This window comes from Cygnus olor, chromosome 7 (assembly GCF_009769625.2).
Source record: "Cygnus olor isolate bCygOlo1 chromosome 7, bCygOlo1.pri.v2, whole genome shotgun sequence".
Classification (NCBI taxonomy): Eukaryota; Metazoa; Chordata; class Aves; order Anseriformes; family Anatidae; genus Cygnus; species Cygnus olor.
This window is the reverse complement of record NC_049175.1, coordinates 19,359,440-19,373,801: the sequence shown is the minus strand read 5'-3', so window position 1 is coordinate 19,373,801 and position 14,362 is coordinate 19,359,440. Positions and strand designations below refer to the sequence as shown.

At 41.5% G+C, this 14,362-nt stretch overlaps 1 protein-coding gene across 2 annotated transcripts in view; it reads right to left on the bottom strand.

The window, feature by feature from the left end:
- Window positions 1–3,848: 3,848 nt before the first annotated feature.
- WDFY4 (WDFY family member 4) overlaps window positions 3,849–14,362 on the bottom strand; it is a 130,563-nt gene continuing 120,049 nt past the window's right edge. For both annotated transcript variants that reach the window (XM_040563249.1, XM_040563250.1), the window contains 5 exons: window positions 12,189–12,368; window positions 8,693–8,875; window positions 7,773–7,860; window positions 5,335–5,446; window positions 3,849–4,246 (listed from right to left, as the gene is read on the bottom strand). In XM_040563249.1, the coding sequence (XP_040419183.1) occupies window positions 4,180–4,246; window positions 5,335–5,446; window positions 7,773–7,860; window positions 8,693–8,875; window positions 12,189–12,368 (630 nt within the window). In that variant the 3' untranslated portion in view covers window positions 3,849–4,179. The remainder of the gene's footprint in view (window positions 4,247–5,334; window positions 5,447–7,772; window positions 7,861–8,692; window positions 8,876–12,188; window positions 12,369–14,362) is intronic.

The window sequence follows — 14,362 nt, the reverse complement described above, 5'->3', positions numbered from 1 at the left end:
GCAGAAATTTAACCTATTACTATTTTTCCACTGGAGACCTCCACAGCCAGGAGACCACAGGGAATGGACTGAACACACAAGTGTCTACAGAGCACTCTCACTGTTCATTCCAGCAGTTTAATCCCTGTGCTCACCCCCATCCCTCAAAAACTGGAGTGGTTAGGGAAGCATAATTCCTCCATGTCCCACCTGGCCAGGGAACAGATGTAGGAGGAAGAAACACAGTCCTTAAAGCCTCCTGTCCAAACTGAACAAGGAGACAATTTCTGACCTGAAACAGGGTTAGCTTCCCACGTGCCTGTTGCATTCACCCAGAGATGGCTGTGTAAGTGCTCACAATTTGCTCAGTATCCATTGCAACAAATACTACTGATGGTTGCCAAGATCCTGATGTACTCCTGAAGCCTACTTGGTTCTGGATAACAGGTTCCCATAAGACATTAGCATATTGCTGCTAATGATTTTAGCTCATAAGGCTCAGATACTTCCCTTGTGACAGCAGTATGAGATCCTGAGTAAGATGATCTGCTTACCAATTCCCCCTTGTAACAAGCTTTGAGATCCATGCATGAAAAGGACCTGGAAGCACTAGCACGTGGTGACAGTCATGGGGAACTTTCTGTTGTAGTTACAGATTGGTTTGCATGGATTTTTTGAAAAAGGTTTGAGCAAATTCTTTTTTTATGAGCATACAAAGGCTTTGCAGTGCACAGGCAGCTCTGCAAATATTGCTTCACTAGTGTTTATTAGCCAATAGAAAGCAACAGAAATCAGACAGTATTTAATGCTCACTGTAGCATTTATAAGACTTCTGTTGCCAAACAAGGAAGCCGCGTGGTCTGTGCAATAACCAAAGAAGTGTGATTAATGCATTTTAGGGTTTATTGTCCCCGATTAAACTGTTTTTTAAAGTCGCATAAAAGTTGTGCTGTTCCATATTTCTCTTCTTGGCTTCCCTATGGGGCAGAGCTAAAACTGTGCCTTAATTAATGCCTTAATTCTGCATTTCTTATCCTAATGGGATTGGATTTCTTTCAAGGGTAATTCTCACCCTGAACTACTTACCCACTGCAAAAGCTGCTTCCGAGATAATTACAACACTCTGGTGATGCTTGCATTGTGCCACTTACGGTAGTGATGGAGTTATGCTGAAAGCATTTGCTGTGAAATAGCTCTACCTGCTAAATTTTCAAGCACATTCTAGATCTGCCACCCCTAGATCCAATGCAGCCATTAGAGAATCAGTATCATATCATAAGACAGAAAGCAGGCCTTGTCCGCGTGCAGTGAAATTTATCTCCACATGCAGAGCTGACAGACTTTCATGTACATTCATCATTTACCAAATACACAGGAGCCCAGCACAAATATAAAAGAAGGTACTTGCAGAAGGATAGGTTTCAGAAAATTGCTCAACAGTGTATTAGAAATTTCTAACTATTACTTCATGTCATATGCCTGCAGGAAAATGATCAGTGGCATTGTACCACTGTCACATAGACACTGGCTACATCAAACCTAGGAAATGACTGTGGTATGTGTGCCTCAGCTCTGCCAAGCAAGGAGTGGTGCTTTTGGTACCCACAGCATGCATTTCTTTCCATGGCTTATGACTGGAAAAAGTCCTCTGGAGATAGAGGAAAAACAAAGAATTTCTCAATAAATTGGAAGACACCAACAGCCTCATGAGATGATGGTCCAGAGCCTATACTCCAAAATTCAGAGTTTTTTTCAGCAGACTAAATTTCTGAAGAGTGCAGCAGCAGAGCAGAACTTGCCCAGGTGCTAGACAGATGCAAGTCTCAAAGATACTACTTTTTAAAGGACTTGTTGCTAAACAACCTTAACTCATGAAGACTTTCATTCTTAACCTGACTGACATTCACATGCACATTCTGGATTTGTTCTGCAATCCAAAACAACAGCTAATGCACCTCGTCCTTCTCTCAGAGGCACAAGAGAACTGATGTAAAGCACAAGGAGATAAGCCTGTCAAAGCCACACACAGTTAACCCGCAGCTTCGAGTGGTCTCTTCTCATACCTGACAAAGCCAGACTGGTGTCCAGAGCACTGGAACCATTAATGCTGCTACCCAGGCAGCAAAGTAGATGCCAATGCCAGCTCTAAAAAAGTGAAGTATAAACTATTGGCAAAAAGAGGCTGCATGAAAATGCTAAAGGAGCAGATAATTAGCCAGCTATCAAGATGCCTGCTAGGTAAAATGAAAGCATGGGTAGTGAGCTTTTTCCATGGCTCTTAATCACCTTGATGATGGATCAGCAAAGCTGTATGCATAGTTGACAGGAGTACATATCCTCCTACGTAGCCAAACCACAGCTTATTTTTAAGGAATGTGGAGAGATGGAAGAGTAAAAAAGGAATGTACTTAATTTTGTTGAATTCTATGGCAATTGACCTTTCCCCAGTTCTCGGGAAATATGGGCACAACCAACCTTTGCAACATAGGGTTATTTTGATTGCAAAAAAAAATTGGTGTGTTTTGGCCTAGTTTCAGGGTCTGTTTCGCCAAGCACAGAAAGGACGGAATTTGAATCATCAAGTCAGGTACTTGGAGGTTAGGAAAGATAACCAGCCAGGTCATCGGTGTAGACATAATGCAGCCTTCCTTGTATGTCTGCATCATGAGCTAACCTCTAATTACTACATTTTCCACAGGCAATTACCTCACTCTTGATGGAGGTTAGACAGAGCATAGGGGGTGGGGGGGCTGTCTCAGCACTCTGTGAGGAAAGCAGCTGTTTGCCATAGGAAGTCTTGCTCATTCAGCAACATAATTCGAAGACAAGATGTGAACAAAGCAGTACCCTACAGGAAGAAGAAAGTTGTTACAGTTAGAGAAGACTAGTAAAAAACTCATCTTTTTTACTCCAGATTCCTCCTAATAATGCTGGCAAGTTTCTAAGCACCAAGATTTTGGCATACACCAGTTCCTCATATTCCTCAGACTCTGTCTGTCCTGCACAGCACACACAGGGCTTCAGTCCTGCATTGCCAAGCACTCCCAGTGCAATGGAAATCATGGAACTCCTGTGGCTCTGGCTGTTCAGGGGTTGCGTTTGGTGCTATGAACATAAGTGCCTTCATGCATACAGGGTCCATCGTGTTCATCCAAGTTCTGTCCTGACCCAGGCTGTGGTGTTCAGGAAGCCACTCTGCCTAAGCGGCTTCTCAGGAGTTCCCTTTGTAAAGTCAGGTGGAAGGAGAGGGGCAGATATCACCAATATAGCTCCTTCAAATTCTCAAAAAATGAGAAGGACCTTGATTTTTCACACTTTCTTCATTTCAGCTAGGGACATAAATGGCATTTAAATGTATTAGATTACGGCCTCAACCTTCTTATACTACCAATACCCACTTCTATTATGCAGAGTCATTATGAAGGTAAATCCTGATGTATGTTGCTAATATTCCAGATGGCATCATGGCAGGAAAGAAGGCAGGAGCGGAAGTGAAATAAAGAATACATTGAACAACTGTCAGATCACTGAGGGGAAAAAAACAGTTAAGTCAGATTAGGAAACTAAAGACTATGCTGTAGCATGTTTACAGCTGAGCTGGAGGAGGGCACCACTGTCAACCTGGCATCTAGGAGTTCTTACCTTCACTTTGCAAAAAAAAAAAAAAAAAATCTTTTCTGACGGCATGCATACATTTTTCAGGGAATGAGGAATAGCAGGAACAGAGATACTAACATACTTTTGTGTTTGTTAGAACAAAGAGTCTGCTGTGAACACAGTTAACATCAGTTTGAAGCCTCAGTGTGTTTTGACCTCATAGTATTAAAATTAGTATATATTCATTTTATTAAGCTACATTGCTCTTTTGCAGAAATCTAGACTGCTTTATTTGATAGCAATTATTTGTGAAATACAAAGAATTATGCAAAATCCAGTATTTAAAATAACATTTAAATACAGAAGTTTTCCCAGGACAAATACTGTGAATTCTCATTGTCTACGTGTATGTCTGTCAGTGTCTTTCCTGCACCTTTGGAGTCCAGTCTTTGATTTCAATCAGAGCTGACTGCATGGTCATTCCAACAATTCCACTGAGATTCAGTCCCCAGTAATAATCTTCTGACTTCAACTCTTCGTGCTCTGATGGGCACTTTTCTCTCCATCCAGAAGGCTGAAAACATGAGTCCTGACTATTTCTTCCTACCCATCCACAGACCAACAGCAGATTCTTCCCCAGTCATCACCAACTAGGAGCTTGGAGGAATTTCTTGAGAAAGAGAGAAAAAATATTTAAGCACAAGATGCAAATAGGATCAAGACTTTCTTCTGTATATGCAGCAATTAGGAGGATGCAACATTCAGGGGAGCAGATTAATCTCTAACGTTAAATTTGAAGAACAATGGTCTAGACTATACAAAAGACTGAACTTAGAAACAGATCCAAACCTTCCTGTATTTCAAGGGGTTAGTTGCAGATAATCTTGCCAAATCAGGAGCTTTTACCCTCCTCCGATCCTGAAAATCTGTGAATGTTAATTCAATGTGTTGGCCAGCTTCAGAATTCAGGCTTGTCAGCACATAATCTAATGGCTTCAGCTGTTGAAATCTCTGCTGCACACAGTGTCATCAACACTGATGAAAGTAATCACACCCCTCTCTCCACCCCCCCAAAAAACTTTTCCACTTTCCATGCATATAAGTATCACACTGAGTGCTCTAAATCTCAGCACAGACAGTATAGGAATCATTTTAGCAACTATCAAAATGCCAGCACTTCTAGAGAGAAAGGCAGCAGCTGTTTTACAGTACATTGCAACATTGTGGGTAGAAGATGCAACAATATTACAGCCAGATGACGCTGCGGGAGGGGGATTGAGTAAACTAAAATACTGCTGGCTGTGCCAACTGAGTTCAACAACAAAGTTGTCCATTAGCCAAAAACTTCCAGTTTATATTTCATTAAGGACATAGCATCTCCAGAAACTCCTAGGACACTGTTTTTTCTATGATGCAGAGACAGTGCAGCAGCTATTGATCTATACAACTATTCCACCTGAAAGTTGCTATTTCTTCTGGGCCGTTTCTTCTCAGACCACTGAGTATCCCAACACCCTTCACTTAAAACAATCAGCTAGGCCAGCTCCCAGAATGACTGCATTTGACCGAGATTAAAAAACACAAACAACAACAACAACAACAACAAACACACATGCACACAAAAACCACACAAACAAAACCAGCAGAAATACAAACTTTAAAATAACCCGAGGATTTAGGACAGATCAGTGGAGACACTGAGGCTCATGCGGTGCCCTCTGCCGGGCATATGCTACAATGCAAAGGACAGGACCGTACCTGGACATGGCAAGTGCTGTCACTGCTGGGCTGTTCTTACTTGGTTTTCCAGTCAAGGCAAGGCTGGGATTCAGTTCCCGACAGAGAACAAGATGTTTTCCACACTTGTTACCTGTTATGTGGTTTAAAAATAAATATTTAGAAAGTGTCTGGGGGGCAGCATGGAAGGGATTGTTATTATTTATGGTCAGCAAGTTGTTAAGTTGAGAACAAATATATTTAATCTCAGCCTGTGCTGTTGCAAAATAGGCCCATCCCAATTTAATTTGTGGCTATGATAGTTACATGTGCTGACGTGCGGCTGTATCAATTGTGTGCTAAATTGGATTTGTGTATTATTGCTTTCTAAATTGCATGCCTAGTTCAGCAAAATTGTTCATCAGTTTTCACTGGCTCTGTGCTTAATAAGATGCCCCACAATACCTTGCTGCCAGGATATAATACAGCCCATAATTGCCTAGTAAAAAGAAATTACATAAAGCCCTGGTATTATCAACTTATCTAAATCTGCTCATAACAGAACCAATAATTAAATGCTGAGAACATTTCACATACACACATACATACACACTCACACACACCTAACAAAATAATTCAATCATAGTTACTTTGGTCTTCTTAATGACTTGTGTTTTGTATTAATTTTATTTTCTTTAACATGTAGAATGACATGTGGGAATATTTGGCCATTTAAAGTAATTCTGAAATCACCTGAATACTTTGAGGGAGCATATCACTGCTCTGATCACACTTCTCAACTCTTTACTAAAGAACACTGTTGCTGTATGCATCTGAGAACAGGCTTTCTTACACTTGTATGAGAACAGGTGTGGCTGTACACATCAACAGATGTCAATGCATGTCTTCTTTCATGATCCTCTCTTAAAAAGGCACAAACAGGACTATTCTGCTCTGTTCCCATGGGCAGTTTTTAAGTCCTTGTTTGGAATACTGTTTAAGATCTGATTTTTTAAAAATAGCCAAGGTCTCAGTTTGCTCAAAGACAATTGCTATGCAATTGTACCTGAGTAAAACAGACATGGAAGTATCTGCCACAGGAAGTTAAGGAACAAATTCTAGGAAATTCTTAAAATGAATTAGATGCTTCTAGATGTAAAAAGAATCTGCAGAGTGACTACTGAATGCTACAAATATTCTGGAAGGAAGGTTAAATCTTGTATTTTGACTTGCAGGAATCTCTGGTTAGAGACCACAATGAAACCAAATATACAGCTACCGAGCCAGACTGCCTCACATCTGGCATCTCTGGTGTTCTTGCTCCTTCCCTAGAAGCATCTGGCTCTAGCTACTCTCAGAAACATGACAAAAGGTAGGATGGGCATCTGGTTTGGCATTTCCAATATGACTGTACATATAAATATTTTCACATAGCAATCTAAGTAATGTAGATGCCAAGTTGCCAACTTCCATGAAGAGCACTTCTGAAGATCTCACTGGTAATGCCCAATTACCGTATAATATCTTTTTATGCAGATGTTACATCTACAACTCTATCTTTATGCAAATTGTGTGCCTAAAACTGAAGCAATAGAGAATGCCTAATGAGGATCACAGCAAATAAGTGGTGTAAATTATACATACTAACAACACAATTCCTTTCTTTTGTAAAATGTGCTGTGAACAGAAGCAAGCTGTGCTATTAGAACATGCCTTTAAAGCTCCCTGGCAGGTTTCAGCTCCTGTATTTGTTAGAACAGAGTAGTGAGCTTGAGTTGTTTTTAATACCAGTCAGCACTGTAGCCCCATCGTCTCGTTAATCCTGGCTGCTCTGCAAGAACTCCAGGGCATCAGCTTCAGCTTGGCATAGCCTTGAAAATATAGCACCATGCAATAAGGCCTGCTGCTGGGCTCCCACAAGCCTGGAGGACCTCCGACCTCGTTTAAGACAGCAAAGAGAACAAGCTTCCCTGTTTCATCCCAGGACAGAATGTGGCACTGCCCACTCTGACATCCCAGGACACTTTAGTACAGGCCATCAGTAGATGTGCTAAGGGAATGGGCTTTCTGGAATTCATTAGGTTCATATGCAGAAAGGTGCTTATAGAATCACAGAATGGTTTGGATTGGAAGGGACCTTAAAGATCATCTAATTCCAACCCACCTACCGTGGGCAAGGACACCTTCAGACCAGATTGCTCAAAGCCCCTATCAAGCTGTCAAGCTTGACAGAACCTATAAAGAACCTTCCAGCTTCATCCAGACAGGATTTACCCAAAAGACTGGTGGCTGAGCACTGTTCTGCCTCCCTAAGACTGGACAGTGGCCACCCACTAGTGCTGCTGGTTACAGTACCACCATACCGGTTCCCAAACCATCTCCCATTCACACCACTGTGCTCCCACATCCTTTTCCTCCTCACAACAGAACTAGGTCTGCAACAGTCCCAAATCAGTTCACAGTCCACCCTGGGGTCATACCTGTGCTGTTCACCTCTTCCATGGCGCCTCTCTGTGAGCTCAGTCCAGCAGCTTGGCGTGGGCTGTCAGTGTATTCAGTCTTCCACAGCTGTGCCAGTGAGGGAAAAAGGAGAATAACATGGATTATAACAACACAATGACATGAGATGTGGATGTCTGCTTCCCAGAAAGTGCTGAAAATTGGATTTCGATCATCAGAGCAAGGCTTGGCAGTGTTCTCTCTCCCTCTGCCACTATGCTGCAGGGTGTCACACTGGAGAAATGTTGTCACACTGGAGAAACGTATGCATGTAGCTGGCAAGGTTGCAGGTCTGATGTGCTAGCCAGGATCCCAATTACCCAGGGAGCTCTCCCACCAGACAGGAGGTGGAACCAGCAGCAAACTCCTGCTCTTGAGAAGGTATGATTTAATGAACTAAGCTGTGAACCAACTCTCAGAAGCTATGGATCCTGCAGAGTTCTGTGGTATTGATCTATGCAAAAGTGAACCTAAGTGATTTCCTCACCACCACCACCTCAGTGTCTCCATTTATAAAACAAAGGCAATGCATAACAAATTCTTTAAGCAATGCGCTGCCATCCACTAACAAGTGCTGCAGAAGAGCCAGGTAGTAGGTTTTCCCACAAGGAACTGTTTCTCCCAGAAACTCTATCAAACATATTTCTAATGGGCAATATAATTTTTCCTTTCAAAAACACACCAGAATGAAAAGTATATTTTCAAAAGCCTTCCTGAATGGCAGATACTCCTCATTCAGGAGGATAAAAGCTGATAGGAAGCAAACCTTTTACTCCAATCTTCAGCTTTTTGCCCTATGCACAGGCTTTTAGCAGCTCTGCCCCACCATCCAGGATGCAAAATTTCTGCCTCTGGTCTACACTAAATTAGGATGTGTCTTTTCTCTCCCCTGTCCACCTACCCTCACCACTCCATCTGTGCTTCCTGTGATGACGACGCTGCGTGTGTCCCAGTCCATCACTTCAGCAAAGCAGCAACAAGTAATACGGCTTTCAGGGCTGCAGGTGGTGTTAATGCTCACAAGAGGCTGGCCATTGACTGTCCACAAGCATAGGTAGGATCCAGCACAAGAGGCAATATCACCCTGTAACAAAGCAAGAGGCCATGTTTCAAGATCCTACACTCATCCTCCTCACAGGAGGGCATAATGGATGCAGAATGGATGTAGAAGGAACCAAATTAGCAGCAAACTTTTGGTTCAAACTGAGGAGGAATTCATGTGTTCTGCAGAAAGCATTTACTAAATTGCACTAGAAAAAACAGTGACCATCCATAAAATAAAAGAAATTGATGATATTTTGAATGACACTTCCCATTGCAAAATAATACAAGGCTACAAAGATCTGCAGAACATCATGCCTTCATGTCCACCTGCCCCCTCCTGTAGTCTGGCTGGTTTTAAATCATTTAATTACTTAACATATTTTGTTCTAAGTGTCCCAGAACCTCTTCAAACCTCCTTGTAAACAAGCAAGCCTCAACACTTGTTTTTCAGTTCTGTCTAAGTTGTGTTCTGCCAAAACTACCTTGATTCCAACTGGTGGAAAAGAACATGGAGACAGGTCAGATACAGTTAGCCTGCTGCTTTGTCAAAAAATGGGTAAAGAAACATCTTGATTCATGCCAATCAGAAATGCAGCCTTGGCATCCATTTCCTGTAATTGAGCAGGGGGAGACCAAGGACGTTCTCAATGTTGTTCTGCAGTCCTGGGCACCCGCTAATGTCAGGCAGCTTGCAGACAGACCAGGTCACAAAATGTTAGGCTACACCCTGAGATAACAGTCTGTTAGCTTTGGGTTAGGCATTCAAAAGAATCCTCCTTCTTGCCCACCAAGCTACCCATTTTTAAGCATGGCAAAGGAATCAAAGAAACACAGAAAAAAGGCAAACACAGAAAAGACGACAGAAGGCTGACTGCTACGCTCTGCCCTTACCTTTTAGTCAGTGCATAGCCCAGCAGACCACAGACTGAACCTCAGCTACCACCAGGGACAGGGACTGTGCACAGTCAGTGCCTGACACAAGTTCTGGGCCAGGACTAGTGCTTTTAAATGTTACTGATCTACAAATAAACATTTTCTTAAATGAGGATATGGAGTTTACCTCCTTAGCTGTGAAACCTTTGGTGATTTCACAATCCTCCTCTGCCCCTCACAGGGAGCTTAATGTCATCGCATTTTTAAACTGTTTTGCATTCGACCAATGACCAGCTCAGCATTCAATGAGCGGCACTTCCAATGCAGAAAACATCCTTTGCAATTGAATCTCTCATACTCCTTCAGCGCAGGTGGATAGTCTTACCAGGGATGGCATATAAGGAGCAAACACACAGGTATCTTTGGGGCAAGGAATGCACAGAATCAAAAGCTGATGCTGCAGTCTTAAATAATCTTATCAGAAATGCCCTTTGATCGAGATACTAACTGAAATTTCACCCAAACTTTTCACCCTTTATGCATACTAAGAGCCAGTTAAACAGAACAGCATCAGCCAAGTCATCTGATTCTGGCGAAGGCCAGTGTACCCTTAAATTAGCAGTGCGCCTCTGTTTTAAATCAACTAACACTGTATGTCACCCCTGATTTGGGGAAAGGAGGGCACATTGGAGGGCAGGATTCTGTAGATAAAACAGAAGATTTTGTTTGAAACATTGAAACACAGTTGCCAATAATTAAAGAGATTAAATGTCAGCTACCTCATCTACATGTCTGTTCATTTGGTAATTATCTACAGTGTTTTTCAGGTCTAGACCAGAGATTTAAAACTGAAATCATTAGTTACAGCAAGCTTTTACAATCCTGCCTAGCTTATAAACTCTTTGGGAAAGGTTTTTTTTTTTGTGCCTAAGTGATACAAACACCATGAAGTTTGGATCTATAAATGGAGCTTCCAGATGCTAAAGCAAATATTAAACCAATCATGTCACGAACAGGTGTAAAGGGCTCTTACTTCACAGAAAAGTGATTCAGAAATTTGTTTCCTTCAAATCTTTGCTTTAAAACATTCTGAATTTTCCAAGAAAAAAAACTCATTACCAAAAATGTCACTTTGTATCAAACAAAATATTTAATTTAGCACAATGGAAGCATTGTTTCTATCTTCATGTTATAACAAATATTATCAAATTATGAAATAAATAAACATATTTTCTTAAGGTTTCTTTCTTTTAAATGAACCTTTCTGCAGACAATTTTCTGATCAGTTTAACTATTTTAATTTTTGGACAGTTTAGGAGAGGAGCTCCTAACTGAAATGGCTACCATTAACGGTAGGTTGGTGTGTAAGACGAAGAGGAGACTATGCTTTTGAGGTATGAAGCCCATGTTATCCCACCCACTCATTTCTGAATGCTTGGCACTATTTCAACTGCCTTCTCAAGGGGCCACCAGGTATTGTGAGGTGGCCAGCTGAAGCTACTGGCCACATATTACTACTAACCAGGACCCCTGGTGCTGGGTGCCAAGCTAGTACTTAACAAACTACTTAATTCCTGCCCTCAGTCACTAGTCATCAGACTGCATGGTTAGTGAAGCTCTAATATGAGATGGCTATTTTGGCACAGACTAACTATAGAACGTCTACTTGGTTTCTCACTGCTATGAATTCAGTTTTGCCTCTCTTGGTACAAACTCCAGTACTGGATGTACTCGCAAATTGTCTGAGCAGCTAGAACCTTGCTATGGTACATTAGCACAGAAAATACAAATATACAAGAAACATTCTTGGGAGGTAGAAGGTTGGAAAAAATAATATCCAGAGTGCTTACAGTTAAATCCAATAGAAAATATTTTCCTATCAGCATGCATGCAATTGCAGCCAGGCCCAGACCACAACAGGATTATTTCCACTGCTGGTAAACAAAAACCCAGCCACTGCTATCAAGAGCACACCCCTCAGCTGACAGTAGGAGTAAAATAAAAAAAAAAAAAACACAAAAAAAAAAAAAAAAAAAAAAAAACAACCAACAAACACAAACACTATCACTGCAAGGGTGTAAGAAGGTTGTCAGCTGAGGTGGGAGACTGAGGTCCAGCATTCCTCAGCTGACATGGGTCTGCTGCATGAATGTCAAGAGAAATTAATGGGATAATGAAAGCAATAAGATTATGGGTTAGCCAGATCCAGGAGCTACTAAGGTAATACTTCATGTTCTGCAAACTAAAAGAGTTTTAATCCTGCTATCCACCTAAGATGTTTCTGCTTAGCTACTCAGTCTAAAACATTGCTTTTAGTGCTCCCCTCTTATCATTAAGAACACTATTAGCAATCTCTATAGAAAGAAAAAAAAATCAATGTATCAGACTCAGGATGTTTTTATGTTGTGAAGAGCACCCATTAAATTATCATGAAATGTTCATGGATGCATCAGAAGAAAGATGATAAATGAAGATCTTACTGTTGAATTGTTGATGGCAACAGAACAGAGACTTGCCCCATGGGCAGGAAGCTGGGTTATGTACGTCAGCTGGTTCAGGTCCCAAATGATGCAGGTTCTGTCATCAGATCCACTCACGATTACGCTGTAGGTCACAGACACAGCAAGGCAGGTCACTGCCTGAGAGTGCCCATACAGAGCCTGGTGGGGAAAAAAGCGATAAAACACAACAGTGTGTGGCTGATTTACTAGGGAGCTGCAGTTCTACGGCCATTTACTTAGCAAGAATAAGCAACCAAGTCACACTTTGGAGAGCCAAAAAGTGTATGAAGTAGAAATCCCAAAGATTCTTATAGAACCATCCTTTTCCTCAACTCGTGGTTGAGGAAAGTTGAGTATCCAAGAGATTACATGACTTGCCCCAAGTTGCATGGTAGGTCAGGTAAAACAACTCAACTCTGGCCCTTGGCATATGTTTCAGATTCTACCACAGTGGTTTGTATGCAAAACATCAATAAATTCAGTCAAGGCAGTCTTAAGCAAGTAAAATTTGGACTTGAGAATTATTTCTCAAAAATTTTAAATCATTTTGAAATAAAACTTAAGATATATTTCAGTGACCTTCCCAGACTTTTCTTTCTGTTTTTCTGAACAAGTACTAACATTTTTCCAATTTTTAATCAGAATAAAAACAGCATTTGTTTTTATTTTGCTTTAAAAAGTTATATATGAATTCTTCTCTCATTCGTCATTATCCATCATCCTTCCTTTGCTTTCTAGGTTCCAGAGATATACAGAATACGCAGTTTGATTTAGCTTTAAACAGTTTCATTAAAAAAGACTATATTTTAGGCAATTTAACATCACAGAAGTCATGAACAGGAATATACTGATGACAATTGTGTAATGCAGCACTCTCAAGTGACAGCAGCATACATTTCTGCTGCATAACCACCAACAACATTAAAGCCTGTAGGGCAACAGAGAAAGAGGCCTTCACAGATTTCTTGAAAAGCCTTTCAGGGCTCACTTATTAACTGCCTTACTGTGAAAAATCTGATCCACCAGTTTTAATGTTGGTTTTAACAGTAAATGCATATTCCCTGCTGGCTTTCTCTACATGACTTAATTAACACATTTTCAGGGTTCGTCTCAGTTCAGAGACAGAGTCACAGAGCAGGATAGCCACATGTCCCAAATGAATTTTGTGAAGACATCTCATACTCTTTTCCAGTCTGTGAATATCAGACTGAACTCTTTTAGCTAACATGCGCTGCCACTCGCCAAGGTTATTAGGACAACAGTATTCAAACATGAATCCACTGGAGAAGACGCTGAGCTGCAGCTATGACCTACTGAAGGTGACCTGCAACTGCAAGGGATGAAATTCACCTTGCAATGTATTCCATTGAAGAGAATCATCAGCTAAAAATTCTGGCACAAAATGGCGTCTCCATCAGCAGTCCTCAGAGGTTGGAAGCACTCCCAACTCAGTAGTAGCTTACAACTGGCTGTAGAAGTCTTTTTACAAAGGACTGGGCATAACCTAATGCCTGTGCTCAAGAACTGCACAAGACCTCTACAGAACAGGCTGTGACAAGGCAGGTTCAAGCGCTCCAAATTCCTTCTCATTCCTCTGAAGAAGGGAAGGGAGGGGAAGGGATGGAAGGGAGGGAAGGGAGGGGAGGGAAAGGGAAGGGGAGGGAAGGGGAGGGAAGGGGAGGGAAGGGGAGGGAAGGGGAGGAAATGTACCCACTGTGACAACATTCGCACTGCCGAGACAAGCTAAGCTCCTACAAAAATTTTCATCAACCCTCTTGTCCTTTTTTAACTCAGAAAGACTTGGTGGTGAAGTACTTTAAATGCAAGCTGAGTGTGGAAGAGAAGGATAGATCAGAGCTCAGCTAAAATTTCAGCTCTGATCTACCAGTATTTTGATATGTATTAATGCAAAAACAGTCAAGTGCAAGTGCTGGTAGCTCTCTAATGTCTTCTTGTTATTCCTCATGAAGGTTTTCCCTTAATGGGGAAAAGAACTGTGAGGCCTGTCTCCACAGTAAATTCACAAATAAATAAGTAAATAAAGCTTATCAGCTTCACTGCAGGTATGCTCAGTCCAGAAAAACTGAACCAAGTTCTGGCCATCCAATGTAACTGGCTGACGTGGGCACAGATAATTCACAGCTATGCTCAGT